This window comes from Quercus suber, unplaced genomic scaffold (assembly GCF_002906115.3).
Source record: "Quercus suber isolate HL8 unplaced genomic scaffold, Cork oak 2.0 scaffold_802, whole genome shotgun sequence".
NCBI classification, from domain to species: Eukaryota; Viridiplantae; Streptophyta; class Magnoliopsida; order Fagales; family Fagaceae; genus Quercus; species Quercus suber.
In genome coordinates this window covers 139-19,144 of record NW_027070237.1, presented here as the reverse complement: position 1 = coordinate 19,144, position 19,006 = coordinate 139, and the positions used below count along the sequence as shown (strand labels likewise).

Genomic DNA, 19,006 nt, shown 5'->3' with positions numbered 1-19,006 from the left:
TTATAAGTCAAATAGATTCAATATATTATATTTTAGGATGACTTTCTTCCCTTTGGGAGCCCTTAGGCCATTAGGCTATTCATTGCCTAAATAGCCTAATGGTTGAGCACCCTGAACTCTTTGACTCTCTCGAGCATATTAACAGGCTATTTGTAGAGAAATATACAAAATGCCAACTCATTATAACATCATACAAATTGTGGGGGTAAAGAAACATGAACACCAATAAAACCATGGCATCCTGCTAGTTTGAACGCTCTTCTCTTTTTGTATACAAAGTTAAGTTGGCTTATCATCTCAAGTAAAGCGCCTTTTGAACAGGTGATGTCGCTTGGCTGGATCCTTGGGCTTACCCTTCAACTGGCCTTGCATTTTTCGCCCAGTACTGCAAATGGAATAATAGTTATATGACAATTACAGATTTACATGATGAACCGAGAGTACCAATATGGCAATATGCATTAAAAAGAGTGGCACAAAAAAACTGTGGAGATTAAGTGTGGGGAAAATGGGATACCATACCTGTACTCCATGTAAACCATCCCATTTGCACCTGACATAGCACTCATGGATCCCATAAAACGACGGGCTTTATGAAGTGCTATGTCATCTGCATCTTCTTCTAATTGCTCTAAACCAACTGCATCATCGCCAGCACTCAACACCTGATGTGCAAGAAAGGTCAGGAATTTCTTATTCAACGACTGAATTTAAAGTTGAAGCGCAGTGCAGATAAAGACCTTGGAAAGTAGTGCCAATTGATCTTGTAAACTGTAGTAACTCAAATCAGCTCCCGTATCAGGTGGAGGCAAGCTTGTTATTACCTGTCACAAGTAAAAGTTGAGTGCCATTTACGAACTAATAATAACCAAATGAAATACAGTTTTGACAGCTATGTGCATAACAGTTACTGGGCAAAAAAGCAAAATTCTACATGTATTAGCAATTAGAATCCTCATCAGAATAACTGCTTCTGCAATAAAATGAGACGCATAATAAAACATAAACATATACCTTAAAGCTATAACCTTGATCAATCAAAAACTGCTGCCTTTTGGTAGAGTAGTACATCTCCTGCATTCAGACCCAATAATTTGGCTATAAAAAATCTTAACCAAATATTAAAAGGTTCATACTTCCAAATTAAAAAAAAAAAAAAAAAAATCTATAATAAAATAATTTGACAAATTACCACTAGTCCCAAAAGCTTAAGCTAATAGAAAAAGATGAATTTAATCGCTTAAATATTATTTTTAAAACTCCACCCAGACTCCCCCCTTAATATGTGAAAATTTTAAATTGGAGGAAGAGTGGAGACAAGGCTCTAACTCAAGATACCTACTCTAGGAAGTGGTGATTTAATCACTTAATCATTATCCTCACACAGTTCAACAACTAATCAAATCAAGAAAAGAGAACAGATGCATACCTGTGTATCTGTTGACACAAGGGAATAGAAAAATGCATTGTATTCCTCTTTACCTCCTGCCATCCTATCTTGAAGTTTACCCTGTACATCCAAATGAACAGAATCTTAAATCTGATGGTCGGCATAATCCATTAAAATGAAACTCTCACAACAATGTCCAATGCTTTTTTATTCCAAAATCATCGCAAACAATCTTCCATAATGATGTCAATCAATTAACGTTGCTAATTATTTCTGATGAGCCTTAATTAGTCCATTAAGATCCATAGCTAACACCAAAATTTTGGAACTAAGGCTTGTTGTTGTTGTTGTTGTTACCAACTACTATAGACAAGCGAAGATTATATTGTATAGAAAGAGGATATGAAATGAACCTTAGCCCTAAGAATACGACCCAGACGTTGGGCTTCTTGACGTCTTGAACCAGCATGTGAAGAAATCTGAATGATAACATTTGCCTCAGGAATATCTATCGAATTATCACCCACCTGAAAATGACAAAACAATTAGGACAACCTTCATTGATATAATGTTCCAATTTTTTTTTTTTTTTTGATAATTAATATAATGTCTCAACTTCATAAGCTGTATCCAATTTAAAAGGAAAAACTAGTCAATACTGTGGAGTTCTAATTGTTTTCAACTCCGAAAGAAGAAAAAATTAGAAAATTCAATAGTATGGGCAAGTGTACCACATCGACCCAAATAGGATCACATATATGCACCAGTTTCTTGACCTTGACACACACCCAATAGAGAGTTCATACATTCAAGCATGTCATAATGATCTTACAAATACTTCAATCATCAAGTAAAGCAAATTGTATGAACCCATCAGAAATAAGATGCCAATATTTTGAAGAACCAAAATTACTGAAAAAAGAAGATAACATCAATTGAGCACCTTGGACAGGAAAACTGTGTTTACATCCTTGCTAGTTTTGAAAGCTTCAAGAATTTTTGTCCTCTCAACATGGCTAAAACAGTACACAGAGAGATTGCCAACATTAGATATGAAGCAGCACAAGTAGAAGCATACTTCTTAAGAAAAATATCTTCATAGACAACCTGGTAGCACCATAGATCATAGGTTTGCGTAGTTTCATCGCATACTCTGTGAGTGCAAAAAGATTGTCAGCAAAGACAATTATTTTATCGCCACGCTGCTGTTCATGAAACCTTATAAGAAACTCGCATGCCCTGAACTTATTTGGGTTCATCACATAGAGTGCCTGAAAATTTGAGAGACCATTAAGTTAATGAGGGGGGATATATAACAGCTGGGAACCTGCTGACTTTCTATAAAGCAATTACTTCCATAGAGAAATGTATATATAAAAAATCACAATCAGAAAATAACAGCATACCATGAAAGTCAAAATAGAGCATCAGAAGTTAATCAAGAAAGACATGTAACAGCAGCAAATAAAAGCATTACATGAAGAAGAATTGACATGATGCAGAATAATACATACATCCATCCATGATTTCCAATTAAGAAATAATTTGCATGAAGAGAAAACAAAAATGAAGGATTTGTAAACCAGGCAAACCTGCTTTTTCTTGGAGTTTTCTTTCTTCAAATATTCAGCAAAAAACTCCTTTGTCATCGGACACCATACTTCAGCACACTGTACATTTGCAATAAATCCACCTTTTACTAGATCCAACCAGTTTGCTTCATACAATTTCGGCCCAATAAGAAAGTTCAGATCAGTAATCCTTTCATCCTCTCTAACAAGAGTGGCTGCAGTAAAATTAGTCAACAAATTTTCAGTTATCATCAGAAAAAGGCAAGGGTGTATGTTGCAACATTGTAAACAAATAACTGAAGACATACCAGTGAGCCCAAGTTTGCAGTGAGATTTAGTGATACTAATGACCTTTCGAAACATGTGAGCAGGAACCACATGCACCTGAACAAACCAGATGTAAATCACCAACCTATAATGCATATAACATTTAATAGTTATATGACAATTACAGATTTACATGATGAACCGAGAGTACCAATATGGCAATATGCATTAAAAAGAGTGGCACAAAAAAACTGTGGAGATTAAGTGTGGGGAAAATGGGATACCATACCTGTACTCCATGTAAACCATCCCATTTGCACCTGACATAGCACTCATGGATCCCATAAAACGACGGGCTTTATGAAGTGCTATGTCATCTGCATCTTCTTCTAATTGCTCTAAACCAACTGCATCATCGCCAGCACTCAACACCTGATGTGCAAGAAAGGTCAGGAATTTCTTATTCAACGACTGAATTTAAAGTTGAAGCGCAGTGCAGATAAAGACCTTGGAAAGTAGTGCCAATTGATCTTGTAAACTGTAGTAACTCAAATCAGCTCCCGTATCAGGTGGAGGCAAGCTTGTTATTACCTGTCACAAGTAAAAGTTGAGTGCCATTTACGAACTAATAATAACCAAATGAAATACAGTTTTGACAGCTATGTGCATAACAGTTACTGGGCAAAAAAGCAAAATTCTACATGTATTAGCAATTAGAATCCTCATCAGAATAACTGCTTCTGCAATAAAATGAGACGCATAATAAAACATAAACATATACCTTAAAGCTATAACCTTGATCAATCAAAAACTGCTGCCTTTTGGTAGAGTAGTACATCTCCTGCATTCAGACCCAATAATTTGGCTATAAAAAATCTTAACCAAATATTAAAAGGTTCATACTTCCAAATTAAAAAAAAAAAAAAAAAAATCTATAATAAAATAATTTGACAAATTACCACTAGTCCCAAAAGCTTAAGCTAATAGAAAAAGATGAATTTAATCGCTTAAATATTATTTTTAAAACTCCACCCAGACTCCCCCCTTAATATGTGAAAATTTTAAATTGGAGGAAGAGTGGAGACAAGGCTCTAACTCAAGATACCTACTCTAGGAAGTGGTGATTTAATCACTTAATCATTATCCTCACACAGTTCAACAACTAATCAAATCAAGAAAAGAGAACAGATGCATACCTGTGTATCTGTTGACACAAGGGAATAGAAAAATGCATTGTATTCCTCTTTACCTCCCGCCATCCTATCTTGAAGTTTACCCTGTACATCCAAATGAACAGAATCTTAAATCTGATGGTCGGCATAATCCATTAAAATGAAACTCTCACAACAATGTCCAATGCTTTTTTATTCCAAAATCATCGCAAACAATCTTCCATAATGATGTCAATCAATTAACGTTGCTAATTATTTCTGATGAGCCTTAATTAGTCCATTAAGATCCATAGCTAACACCAAAATTTTGGAACTAAGGCTTGTTGTTGTTGTTGTTGTTACCAACTACTATAGACAAGCGAAGATTATATTGTATAGAAAGAGGATATGAAATGAACCTTAGCCCTAAGAATACGACCCAGACGTTGGGCTTCTTGACGTCTTGAACCAGCATGTGAAGAAATCTGAATGATAACATTTGCCTCAGGAATATCTATCGAATTATCACCCACCTGAAAATGACAAAACAATTAGGACAACCTTCATTGATATAATGTTCCAATTTTTTTTTTTTTTTTGATAATTAATATAATGTCTCAACTTCATAAGCTGTATCCAATTTAAAAGGAAAAACTAGTCAATACTGTGGAGTTCTAATTGTTTTCAACTCCGAAAGAAGAAAAAATTAGAAAATTCAATAGTATGGGCAAGTGTACCACATCGACCCAAATAGGATCACATATATGCACCAGTTTCTTGACCTTGACACACACCCAATAGAGAGTTCATACATTCAAGCATGTCATAATGATCTTACAAATACTTCAATCATCAAGTAAAGCAAATTGTATGAACCCATCAGAAATAAGATGCCAATATTTTGAAGAACCAAAATTACTGAAAAAAGAAGATAACATCAATTGAGCACCTTGGACAGGAAAACTGTGTTTACATCCTTGCTAGTTTTGAAAGCTTCAAGAATTTTTGTCCTCTCAACATGGCTAAAACAGTACACAGAGAGATTGCCAACATTAGATATGAAGCAGCACAAGTAGAAGCATACTTCTTAAGAAAAATATCTTCATAGACAACCTGGTAGCACCATAGATCATAGGTTTGCGTAGTTTCATCGCATACTCTGTGAGTGCAAAAAGATTGTCAGCAAAGACAATTATTTTATCGCCACGCTGCTGTTCATGAAACCTTATAAGAAACTCGCATGCCCTGAACTTATTTGGGTTCATCACATAGAGTGCCTGAAAATTTGAGAGACCATTAAGTTAATGAGGGGGGATATATAACAGCTGGGAACCTGCTGACTTTCTATAAAGCAATTACTTCCATAGAGAAATGTATATATAAAAAATCACAATCAGAAAATAACAGCATACCATGAAAGTCAAAATAGAGCATCAGAAGTTAATCAAGAAAGACATGTAACAGCAGCAAATAAAAGCATTACATGAAGAAGAATTGACATGATGCAGAATAATACATACATCCATCCATGATTTCCAATTAAGAAATAATTTGCATGAAGAGAAAACAAAAATGAAGGATTTGTAAACCAGGCAAACCTGCTTTTTCTTGGAGTTTTCTTTCTTCAAATATTCAGCAAAAAACTCCTTTGTCATCGGACACCATACTTCAGCACACTGTACATTTGCAATAAATCCACCTTTTACTAGATCCAACCAGTTTGCTTCATACAATTTCGGCCCAATAAGAAAGTTCAGATCAGTAATCCTTTCATCCTCTCTAACAAGAGTGGCTGCAGTAAAATTAGTCAACAAATTTTCAGTTATCATCAGAAAAAGGCAAGGGTGTATGTTGCAACATTGTAAACAAATAACTGAAGACATACCAGTGAGCCCAAGTTTGCAGTGAGATTTAGTGATACTAATGACCTTTCGAAACATGTGAGCAGGAACCACATGCACCTGAACAAACCAGATGTAAATCACCAACCTATAATGCATATAACATTAACATAATCTTATAGGTAGGAGGCTACAATCAACAAATGAAGTAAAAAAGATTACCTCATCCATGAGAAGCAAACCCCATTCTCTATTTCTTATCTCTTCAATAATCTTTTCAGATTCTTCAGACCGTTTACCACCAAAAGCAACCATGTTATATGTTGTCACAACCACCCCAGCATTACCGCGGAACCTTTCTTTGCTATCAGATGTGAAACGACAGATTTGATCTTCTCGGATGGTTGACCATAGCCTGAACTGGAAAGCCCACTGATCCACAGAAACAGCATTTGTTGCTAAGCAAAGGCAGCTTTTTTTTATTCGGCAAGCTGCAGAGACACCAACCAGAGACTTTCCAGCACCACAAGGTAGCACTATGATGCCAGATCTTGCTCTACCTACAATTAAATAATTTTTTAATGTCAACTGAAATTATATACAATCATTCAAAAAGTTAAGACAAGAGTAATATATTTTTTCTTGCCAAAGCCATCAGAGAGCTTGAGAAAATCGAACAACGAAAAAAATTGTAAAAATGTTAATAAGAATACCAGTAACAAATAAGGAGAGAAAAAAAATCATAAATTTTCAAGTACAGAAGATTTAACATTAGCATGTGGGGTTTCTACACCATTCAAAAATCTGCATAAATTGTATAACTAATCATGATTTCTTTTTATCTGCTCACGTAATCTACTACGTTCCTTAACAATGGGCTGAAAATCAGTCTTAAAAAATGTGACTCAATCTATATTTGGTCCCAACCAAGAGATAATTAAACTTAGAAATAATATAGAGGGCGTCCCAAGTTAAAATCAGTTAAATCAGATCTTAGGAAAAGAGGTATGTACCACCACAAACTAAGCTTACCATTTCCAAACATTTTACTAAGACTCTTTTCCTGATATGGCCGTGGTTGTGCATGAGGCTTCAATTCCATATCGAGGTCAGGGTTAACCTGCAGAGTCAAAGAGCAAAAGTTATGTTGGAGGGGTACATAGTGACAAAAGATACGTACAATCATCATATGTGACTCCATAATATGATGAAACTTGTAAAGGTGCTGGATGTCCTTTCACTCCACAACACTGAAATTCAACTCAACATTCAGTAATAATTTAAGATAAGGGGAAAAACATGTGAATTCTAACTCACGGTATCATTTCTGAAGTCATACTCCTCCAACATGGGGTAATTTAAAGCATTTGGCAAGCAACGTTGCTTTACATTCTCAACCTGTCGATTAGAGAACAAAAAGAGTTTCATTAAGAGATCTCTTCAAATAAGCCATGAAGGATCCAAGTATAAAAATGATAACTTCACCCCATAAATATTAACTCAACCAAATCTACAGAATGCAATGTTCTCCATCTTTGTGGGCATTTCTGTTTTTCCACCACAATGGAACAAATTGATATAAATGTTCAGATTTATTGCTAGTGAAAGAAATGTATCTACATATAAACATGTTTTTTTAAGAAAAAAAGTCACAATTGCACCCCATGGGTCTTGAACCCACAACCTCATCCTCTACTGTGCTCTTTTCAAGGGGAGAAGGTGCCTTTGGAGCTAGAACTCGTTGGCATACATATAAACCAACTTACTCATGCAACATACAGAAACAAGCAGATCTGAAAGATCCTTCATAATAATAATAATAATAATAATAGTGATGAATAATTGTATTGATCATTTAAAATAGTACAACAAATCATGGGAACAAATTAAGTATACCAGTTATATCATATATGTTCAAACCTCCCCAAAAAACAATTCAGACACACAAAGAATCCAAACATCTACAATATTATATGGTATACACTTATCTAATACCATCCAGTTGAAGAAAGAGCCAAAAAATATTGAATCAGATCCAAAAGGTCATACAGTACAAGACAAGCCTCCCCAATAAACCCTTTCAAAGAAATCCTGGAAGAGAAGGGCGGGGGGTGGGGGGTTGGATGAAGCTGTGTATGCTTTCTATGCACTACATAAGTCAAATTTAAGTCACAGATTGGGACCAGGATGACCTAAATCCAGCTGATATCCTTTTGCACCAAATGGGTGCCTTACTGCTCCAATCTAAGGAGTTTAGGCCTGACAAGGCAACACAAATCATGCATGGTCTAAGATGTGTTCGATTTCAGAAAACTCTTATAGATTACCTGAGCAGGGTCAACCTCAAATGCATGAGTTTCTTTTTCTTCTGCTGCAGCTGCCACTTCTGCTCCACTAAGCAAATCCTCATGACCAGTTCCAATTTCAGCCTTTGCTTTGCTGATTGTAAAGCCATCACTTCCATTTGAAACCTTAAGTCCACATAGAGATTCAACATTCAACTAATAGAAAATGTTGAAATATGATATAAAGCTACTTCTCCAAGTAAAAGAGAAGAAAACAAAACAAATACACAATCATGTACAGCCATTAGATTTTAAAAGAGGAAGAAAAGGAGTGTAAAGCAGCTATAGTTGACAAAAAATTTGTGAGAAATATACTGGCACTAGACAATATACATCATACATTGATAATGTTGAAAGTTTAAAAATTTATGTACTAAAGCTCACCATAATGAAGCACAAAAATGAATCTTAATAAGGTCTGATAAGACAATCAATCTTCAAAAATTATTGGAAAGAGGCAAGCATACACACAAACAAAGAGACACACAGTAAGCACAGCATATGAACCTAAAACATGCCTACAATTAAAGATGGTCTACAAAAAAAATGTTCAAATAACTGGTCACCATGGATCAAACAAGCCAGTTCTTAGAATAGTATCCATTAAGCCATTTCTCAATATCTAAAAACCACCAGTCAAATCATCCAAAGATTAGAAACCTATTAGAAATAAGTCATGCATGGAAAACAATACACACACCAGCCATTTACAAATTTAATTGTATCAAGTAACCAACCTCAGCATTAATCCTTGCTTTGGATATGGCTTCATCCTTAAGCAACTTCTTCAATACCTGCAAAGAGTTCACTAACCATTAGCATCACAACTTGAAAATCTCTATACACTGCCAATAACCAAAAAAGCTCAAAAAATAGTCACTTGCCTCAGGAAATGGAGATTCCACAAAGTACCTATTCTTCTTTAGCACAAGCTTCACTTTGCCATAATTGGCCGTGGAAGCATGTATGAAATCAATCATTTCCTTAGGCAGCTTTGTCTTTGACAGTTTATTCAAAACAGCTATGATAGTTTCAGTTTCAAGACCAACAGACACCGCGGCATACAACGAATGAGGGGTCAGGTTGTACTCATGCATCGACTCGGGCCTATAAATCAAAATTCACACACACAACACTGCTATAATCTGACAAATACAGACCCATATAAAAAAAAAAATACTCAATACATAAAACACAAATTGATGTGTTACACTCAAAATTTGATACCTGCAAACAGGTTCAGCTATAGCAATGAGAAAATCATAAGCTTGTTTATACAATGGCGAAAATGTTTCGAGGAAAATACGGCCATCCGCGCAAGCCCACAAAGGCCTATTAGCATGATCCGGTTTCAACTCTAATTTGGTAAAGTCTCTCTTTTTCTCACCTTGAATCAATCAAATTGAATTCAAATCAATAAAAAGAAGAAAAATAAATAAATAAATAAAAACCCAACAAAATAAAAATCATTATAGTTTATACAAAGAGCAATGACCATACCATCGCGGTTATCATCGTCGACTTCTTCGCCATAATATGCATCTTCATCTTCAACAATGCTCCTGTGATCCTCCTGCACATGGTGCTTTGGTTTTGTGAGTAACATAGCTTACAGAAAGTTAAGAACACCCATGTGGGTCTGTGTAAAAATCAAAGAAATTTGCATAAGTAATAGTGGGTTTTTGACGAACCTTGGCTGAAGATTTGTGCTTTTTGTTGGGTCGGCCTTTTTCACCTGGAATCATGAATTCAAACCAAAAATTAAAAATAAAAATCAATAACTTTTTTTTTTTCCCATTAATTTCTATTTAGACAACAAATTTTATACTAGGATTTTCATGAAAGTACCGTGTCCCATGACTGACTGTTCTGTCTGATGTAGTTTGAGGAAGCGAGATTAGATTTATAGTGCAGTACAGTTACAGAGGAACCGCCTCAGATTTTCGGATTGTGGAATCGGTGCTCGCCTTTTGTAGTTCAAACTTTTATTTATAACCGAAGGCCCGAACCCATCAAGCTTCAGAAATAACGAACAGGGCCTACTATTGAGCCCATCACGGCCTACGTTGAGAGTCAATTTATTGACCAGCAATACCCGGGTCATATCCATCAAGCACAAGGTGGTCAACCAACCGGTTCTCTAAACCGGCTTAGACGACCGTTTATTTCACTGTAAAACATTTTTCAAAATACATTTTCAATAAAATGTTTTAAGGTGTTTGGTGTGATACAGCTAATTCAGTTTATTTGAGGTTTTAAAAATTGTGTATAAAAGTTTTAAAAAATAAAAAGCTAGCTTATAAGTGAGTCTCAATGTAAAAGTTTCAAGCACAAATCATAAAAACTTATGGCTCAATCATTGGAGTTGTCAATGCCGAAGGTCTAGCCACTAGATTGCTAGGACTAACAACTCGCTCAACCAAACTACGGCAACTCTAGTAACTAGACAAGTGGGTTAGGCGACTGAGCGCCGACATTAACCACTAGACTAGGGGCTACGGCGACAAGAGGGTCAGCAATAGTTGTTTGATCAACAACATAGACACCAAAAGGTGGTCGAGAGACAATATATGTTTTTGTAAAATGTTTTATAAAATAAAGGTAAACCGTTTTACTATATTTTATAAAAATAAGGGGTTGTTTGATATAGGAGTTTAAATACATGTTTTCAGTTTTTAAATAATATTATATATATTTTTATATACTTTTTTTACCTACACATATTTTTAAAAAATACAAACAATATTACTAGAATACTCCCTTATTTTGGAGTTTTAATGAAGAAAATAGAAAATTTATTCATTTGTTTGGGAGTTTAAGTGGGAGAGAATGGAATAGGTAGGAGGGAACACTCATTCCTCTCTAATCTCTGGTCCCTTAAAATCTCAAATTTTCATTCCTCCCGAAATTGGGAGGAATAGGAGGGAATGAAATTAGATTTAATGATTTTTTTACTAAAATTCTCAAAATACCCCTATATATTCAACTCTTTATTTTAAAATAAAAGTCTAATAGTAATATTGTCATAAAATGATTCCATTCTATTTTCTCCATACTGCTCCCAAACAAGATTACTTATATTCTATTCATTTTCATTATTTTATTTTAAAACATCCAATCAAAATTACTTAATTTTATTTTATTTTATTCTTTTCTCTTACTTAAATACATTCTATTTAATTCCATTATTTTTTATTATATTATGAACATTTCATTTCATTTTATTTTATTAACTTCCCTTAAAGAACTCTCAAGCGGAGCGTAGGGGTGACCAAAAATGAAACAAAGACGGTAATTAAAGCAATTAAAGCCAAACAAAAACAAACGGGGAATTAATTACTCACGCACAGTAATTTTTAAACGAGAAAAGCGATTTCTCGGTCTCCACCATTGCCATTTCCCATTTTCGCTCTTCTTCTTCTTCTTCGTCTTTCTTTCTCTCTCTCTCAGATAGAGAAGACGAAGACACACAGACACAGAGATGAGTGGCCACGACTCCAAGTACTTCTCCACCACCAAGAAAGGTGAAATCCCCGAGCTCAAAGAGGAGCTCAATTCCCAGTACAAGGTCTCTTTCTCTCTCTCGCAATCTCTTTCTCTTTCTATATTTTTATGTAATGGAGCTCTCTGATCTGGATCCATTTCGTTTCTGATTTGATGCGCGTGATAATTTTGTGGCCAATTTGACGAGACTTGCTAGCAGATCTATTGGTTTACCATTTGATTTGCATATAGATTTCATCGGATTGGCTTTCTATGATTACGTAGCGTTTCTGAATTGTACGGATCGAAGTTATTTCTTTGTATGTGACGAACTTTTTTCTCTGTTTGGTGGCTGAGAAAATCGCTGGGAAATGAATTAGAATCTGGATTATTTTTTCTGAATCAGTATAATTATGCGTAGAATGAGATTTGCTTTAGCTGTTAACTTTGATAAATAGGGGGGTTTCGATTTACGTCTCTAGCATTTTTGAGTTTCTGACTGTGGAATTTAGATGTTCTATTTGATTGTCGTGGAATCATAGGAGAATAGAAGAAGAAACATTGAAATGGAATGGGTTTTGGTATTACTCTTAAGTCTGAGCTGTTTTAACAATTTGGGGATTTCCATTTCACCTATGTAAGAGGGTTTGTGGGTATTTTGTAATATTTTGATTAAAAAAAGCATAGGTATAGTTAATGGTATATTGCGTTTGGGGTCTTAGGAGTAGAGATGGAAGCTACCTTTATGTTGATTGAGTTTGAATTAAGACGACAATGTGAAGAGATAGGCCATTGAATCAAGCAGAACATTGTGGTCAGATTGCTGAGCAGCATAGTGCTGGAAGGAATGTGAGGGTATCATTATTGCATTTTAGGCTTTAAGAATAAATGTCAAGACTACTTTTACTTGAGAGGAGTTCTTATTTAGAGCGCAACTTGAAGAAGTAAGCTGTTGCGTCTAGGGGGAAATTGTTCGATGCTAGAATGTGCCTGTGAAGGTTAGTGTTGGAAGTAAGAGAGGCTTACTTGGAAAACTGTAAAGAATTACTAGTTTTATAGAACTCTTGCATGGCTAAGGATAGTGACAATGCTGCTATTGGTATTAAAAGAATCTATGTATAGGACATTTACTTGTAATATTATTTAGATGTGATTTATTTCTGTTTTACTTTTTAATGACCATAAATTATTGTTATTTCTCCATTGCAAGAAGCTTATGGTGTTTCTAGTGCTCTTAGATATCATTCCCTTTGATTGAGAGGTTGTTAATAAACCAATGAGCCCTACTTCAAATTGCACCTCCTTCCCTTGTAAAACCAAGGCAGAGGGTGACGTTGTAGGTTTAAACCTATTTGGTGCACTCATAATTACAAAAAATAAAAAAGAAAAAAGAAAAAAAGAAGAAGAGAGTAGTTGTTTATTCCCCTCTCTATTGGCTGCAATAATATTTTAGTATTTAAGTCTCTCTCTCTCTCTCTCTCTCTCTCTCTCTCTCTCTCTCACATTTTGTAGTTCATCAGAAACTATGTAAAGCAGACTCTTCTTTTATTTGTTATGCAGGATAAGAGAAAAGATGCTGTTAAGAAGGTGATTGCTGCAATGACTGTTGGGAAGGATGTTTCATCCTTGTTCACAGACGTAGTAAATTGCATGCAAACAGAGAATTTGGAGTTGAAAAAGCTTGTTTATCTGTATCTTATTAATTATGCTAAAAGCCAGCCTGACCTAGCTATCCTCGCAGTAAATACATTTGTGAAGGTAAGAACTAGAATTGAATCATCTGTCTTGCATTGTTTAAAACTTCAAATTTGTTAGTTCTTAGTATAATTATTGACATCAGTGACACAACAATTTAGTATATATTTAATAAAATAAAATATAAAAAAACACAAAATGGATGTGTGTTTTTTGCAAACATCCCCCTATCTCACAGGGATGGAAAATACCCCTCCATCCTAGATGATAGTACATTTCTATCTTATACTATATTGAAGGCTTATGTTGATATCTTTTCCTTCAAGTGATTTTGAAACATAATATTTTTGACACTGTAATGAGCTTTTAGGCATCTCTAATTAACTTTTACTTTATGAGCATTTATGCAGGATTCACAGGACCCAAATCCTTTGATTCGAGCTTTGGCTGTACGGACAATGGGATGCATACGTGTTGATAAAATCACAGAATATTTGTGTGACCCCCTTCAAAGGTGTCTTAAGGTGATTTAAGGAGGGAATTTTTACCACTCACGCATGATTGTTGGAATTAAGTGTCAACTTTTGATGAGTCAGATACATTCATTACTTATTTGACAATTATCCTTCTCTTGCACCTTGCTACCCCTCTCTCTCTCTTATTGTTCTATGTTAAACTCCTTGAAATTTGACCCAGCAATCTGAGCTTTCCTTTTTCTTATATTTTGACAGGATGACGATCCATATGTCCGAAAGACAGCAGCTATATGTGTTGCAAAACTTTATGATATCAATGCTGAGTTAGTTGAGGACAGAGGTTTCTTGGAATCTTTGAAGGATTTGATATCTGACAATAATCCAATGGTTGTAGCAAATGCTGTCGCTGCTCTTGCTGAGATACAAGATAATAGCAATAGTCCCATTTTTGAGATCACTAGCCACACACTCTCGAAGCTTCTTACTGCATTAAATGAATGCACAGAGTAAGTTTGCGTCTTACTTTTATTGATAATTTGAATATAATATATATGACTGATATATAAGGAATGACATCAATTTGCCTTAAACAGTATGTTAATTGTTATTTGAAGCAGTTGCTAGTGTGCTTCTTTTACAATTCAGCGTAGTTTGAAACCAAGCCTCACAGTCGACCTTGCTCTTACAAGGGAAGGAGATGTCATTTGAGCTAGAGATAGTAATATTATGTAGAAAACAAACTTCATGTATTTGTTATCAATATCATGTGTCAAAACAGTCTTAAAGTTTCTTTTTATTCCAGTATCCATTCCTCAGTTCAGTGTATGTGCTTGTGTATTGGTATTCTGAGGCTAGCATTGATTGTCACCATAGGCTAGAGCTGATACTTCATGTCTAACTTAGGTTTTGTGGTAGCAGTGTAGTGATAAGCTCTTAGTGCATGCTTCTAGCACCTTTATAGTTATCAATCTTTTATTTAGTTCCTCTCTTTTTTCCTGTTTGTTTCTTTTCCTGCGCAATTTTCTGCTGCAACAACTTGCTTGTCTAACATTGGTTGTGATACATATTCAGGTGGGGTCAAGTATTTATCTTGGATGCTCTTTCTAGATACAAGGCAGCTGATGCTCGTGAAGCTGAAAATATAGTTGAGAGAGTTACTCCACGGCTACAACATGCTAATTGTGCGGTTGTACTATCAGCCGTTAAGGTGGCATTTATTTCCTTTGATTAATTGGTGTTCTGCATCATTATTGTTGCTGGTAGCATTTTCAACAGTTACCAACTTGTCAACTATGATAAATATCTATCATCCTTTATCTTCTTCTCCTTTTGCTTTGCAGATGATTCTCCAACAAATGGAACTTATCACCAGTACTGATGTGGTTCGAAATCTTTGCAAAAAGATGGCTCCTCCTCTTGTGACATTACTTTCTGCAGAACCTGAGATACAATATGTTGCATTGCGTAACATCAATCTTATAGTACAAAGACGGCCTACGATCCTTGCCCATGAAATTAAGGTGAGTTCAACCCTATACATTGTCATATCATTATATGCTGATTAATGTACTTAGGGGGCTCTTGCATCCTATGTTTTACTGAATACTTTGTTTGTTTTTAGGTGTTTTTCTGCAAGTACAATGACCCAATATATGTGAAAATGGAGAAATTAGAAATCATGATAAAGCTTGCTTCTGACCGAAATATAGATCAGGTATGTTCCTTTTCTAAAAGTTGTTGTTGTCAGTTTGAGTTTGCCTTACTCTCCAACATCTCTTCATCAGAGTTTGTGATGCTCTCATGGTTAACCTTTCTTCAGGTTCTATTGGAATTTAAAGAATATGCCACAGAAGTAGATGTAGACTTTGTTAGAAAGGCTGTTCGTGCTATTGGCCGTTGTGCCATCAAGCTAGAAAGAGCTGCTGAGCGATGCATTAGTGTTTTGCTTGAACTGATCAAGATTAAAGTGAACTATGTGGTTCAAGAGGCAATTATAGTCATTAAAGATATCTTTAGAAGATACCCCAACACGTAAGTTAACCTTTCTATTTTGGTGGAGTGGGGGGGGGGGGGGGGTAAGAGTGGTTTCAATAGCTTTCTTTTTTATTTGTTGTATTTGTTTCAAGTATAGAGTGTTCATCAACGTGAACACAATGTACTTTTTAAAATCAATAAAATCTCTATTACCTATTAAAAAAGACAAAAAGAAAAAGAAAAAAAGAGTGCTTTCAATAGCATTTTAGTGAATGATGGTATCTTTCTTCCAAACTCTGTTATCCCATACAGCTATGAGTCTATCATTGCAACACTCTGTGAGAGCTTAGACACTTTAGATGAGCCGGAAGCTAAGGTAGTGCTTCTTCTTCTGTAACAAATCAATTATAAAAGTTTTAAGCTTTCTATTATCATTTTTTTTATTAACAAAATAATTCCTCCCCCCCCCCCCCCCCAAAAAAAAATCCCCAAGGCTTCAATGATCTGGATAATTGGTGAATATGCGGAAAGAATTGATAATGCTGATGAGCTCCTTGAAAGTTTCTTGGAGAGTTTCCCCGAAGAGCCTGCACAAGTCCAATTGCAATTGCTGACTGCAACTGTCAAACTTTTTCTCAAGAAGCCAACTGAAGGCCCACAGCAGATGATTCAGGTTCTGATTTACTATTTGACTAGCACTTGTTTAAATCAGTTGTGTGTTCTTGCTTTATTCTTTGTTCATTTGTCTTCAGATGGATTTCTAGAATGTCCACTACCTCTTGTTTGCACATATTCACAGCTGACTGAGCATGATGTTATTAAAGCAGGGGTGGGGTTCGTGTAGATTATAATTACCACATTAAAGCTTAGAAAAAAGGGGGAAGAGAGAGAGAAATTTCATCTAAAGGAGAGTGAAGTTATTGGCTTTGTAGCCTAATGGTACTTTTCCTTCTTTTCAAGGAGGTCTGAGGTTCTACCCATTGTAGGTGTAGGATTTGTGGGGATTTATGAGATAAGGGGGGCCTAGGGTTATTTCTATTGTTTTTTAAGGGAAAATGTATCCAAAATAAATTTTAAACTTACTAAAAAGAGGACATTCATGAAGTACGTAGACAGCAAGACAGCGTATATTTTTGGTGTGAACAAAGAAATATACAGTGATGTTAAAAACCCAAAGCAAATTTTTTCTTTTAACAACATTTCAAAAGTGACACATTGATTGGTGTTGTATGTGTATGAATAGTAGAGAGGCAGTGGAGCTCCTTTTTCTTCATTGTCCTGTAATTANGTTTTTTTTTTTTTTTTTTGTCGAACCTTCTATATATATATATTTTTTAACCTACTGTAAAACGAACACTTGGAACTTAGAACACTTTGCCCGGTGCGCCGGCCAGCACCCTAATCCTTCCCACAGACGACGCCAATTGTAGGGACTCAATTTGGATTGACCCCGAGTGACGGGTTTTCAGCCCAATAAGCCCAAACAATGAATTTATAAAGAGTGGGCTGAGAGGTTTGGGTGCTGGCCGTCGATCACCATGCACGAACTTTTTCTATAAAAAATAAAAATGCTAAGGGTTTCTTTACAAATGGGGGGATGCTCCTCGGCCTGTGGCCGAGGAGGCCTGATTGTTCTCTCACTTTCCCTTTCTTCTCCCCCCCCTTGTTTACTTTACTAACTTTTTTTTTATAGTTTTCATCTTCCTATCCCCTCTTTCCATCTGTTGATCATCTATTTGCCTTCTTTTCTGGCCGTCCGTCCCATCAGAGGCCTTATCGGTACTCAACTGGTTCACTCTGATCAACGTTATCCTGCCAAGGGGTTACCTCCCCATTAATGCGGCCAGGGGGAGTTAGTTGAATGCATTAAATGTGAGAATGACAGCTTACTTTGGGGTTAGTCTCTCCCCAAAATCACCTTTGTCAGGCCGAGGATAAGGTGGTCATCGGTGTGGATTGGAAAAAAAGCTTTCCCTCACCTTGGCCCTGAATAGCCTGTGCTCCTCGGCCTGGGCCTTGGGCCTGCTACATGATGGGCCGAGGCCATCAGGCCCATGGGCCCCATAATATATATATATATATATATATGATAAATTCTTTATTAGAATGAGAAATTTGAATACTGTATTTGAAATTTAAACAATTTAGTTGCACAAGAAAACAAATTAGGAAAATATAGCACACAATAACATAATTCAACAAAGTATTGACTGTCTTAAAAATGAATAATATCAATCGAACAAATTCAAAATTAGAAGATGATGATATTTTTTTTGAGATAGATAAATGAAAAATAATTTTAAAAATTGTTTAATTTTTTGGGAAAGCAAATTATTTTCTACAATCTTTTGAGAACAAATTATATATTATTCCATAACTAAATACAAAATAATTATTTATTTCCACGTATTGCTCTGGTCTGTGACTAGTTTATATAAAAATGTAGAGACCTTATACGAGAGTGTATGAGGTCTTGCCATGTAGCACTTTAATTTTGCATTTAGCTATTTTTACCTCTTTTTATTAAGCTTTTTTTATTGTTACCAATAGATCATAGTAACTTATTTTTACTGTTATATAAAATATGGGTTGTTCTTGACAATTAGACCAAATGTTATTTTCTACAAAATGGAGTAACTTTTAAAAATAAACTAAACCTTATGAAAAGCTCAAGCTCAGTTATTACCTTATAGATTATGACCCAAGTCTGACCCTTTCCACATGTAAATCAAAACCAAAACTCTTACCCATTTACAAACTCTCTTCCTCCTCCCTCACATATAGATGATACTTCTAGAAAATCTCATTCTCAT

At 35.3% G+C, this 19,006-nt stretch overlaps 2 protein-coding genes across 2 annotated transcripts; one reads left to right on the top strand and one right to left on the bottom strand.

The window, feature by feature from the left end:
- Positions 1 to 10,542, bottom strand: LOC111993898 (general transcription and DNA repair factor IIH helicase/translocase subunit XPB1). Its single transcript, XM_065767405.1, has 29 exons — positions 10,414 to 10,542; positions 10,257 to 10,300; positions 10,066 to 10,138; positions 9,793 to 9,952; positions 9,450 to 9,672; positions 9,303 to 9,359; positions 8,548 to 8,691; positions 7,538 to 7,618; positions 7,253 to 7,340; positions 6,443 to 6,780; positions 6,265 to 6,340; positions 5,978 to 6,171; positions 5,493 to 5,656; positions 5,329 to 5,401; positions 4,799 to 4,912; positions 4,425 to 4,505; positions 4,010 to 4,069; positions 3,736 to 3,819; positions 3,461 to 3,660; positions 3,270 to 3,373; positions 2,983 to 3,176; positions 2,498 to 2,661; positions 2,334 to 2,406; positions 1,804 to 1,917; positions 1,430 to 1,510; positions 1,015 to 1,074; positions 741 to 824; positions 523 to 665; positions 1 to 385 (listed from the first exon to the last, which is right to left on the bottom strand). The coding sequence occupies exons 1-29, from the start codon at positions 10,421 to 10,423 to the stop codon at positions 298 to 300; spliced, it is 3,369 nt and encodes a 1,122-aa protein (XP_065623477.1). The 5' UTR covers positions 10,424 to 10,542; the 3' UTR covers positions 1 to 297.
- Positions 10,543 to 11,837: 1,295 nt separating this feature from the next.
- LOC111999865 (beta-adaptin-like protein C) lies at positions 11,838 to 16,866 on the top strand (the record flags this gene model as incomplete). The annotated part of the gene is given in 10 exon segments (XM_065767406.1): positions 11,838 to 12,133; positions 13,609 to 13,806; positions 14,154 to 14,267; positions 14,475 to 14,725; positions 15,291 to 15,426; positions 15,560 to 15,739; positions 15,841 to 15,933; positions 16,039 to 16,250; positions 16,506 to 16,569; positions 16,687 to 16,866. Coding segments are annotated over 10 exon segments (1,515 nt in total), but the record flags the coding sequence as incomplete, so codon positions are not given.
- Between the last annotated feature and the right edge of the window lie 2,140 nt (positions 16,867 to 19,006).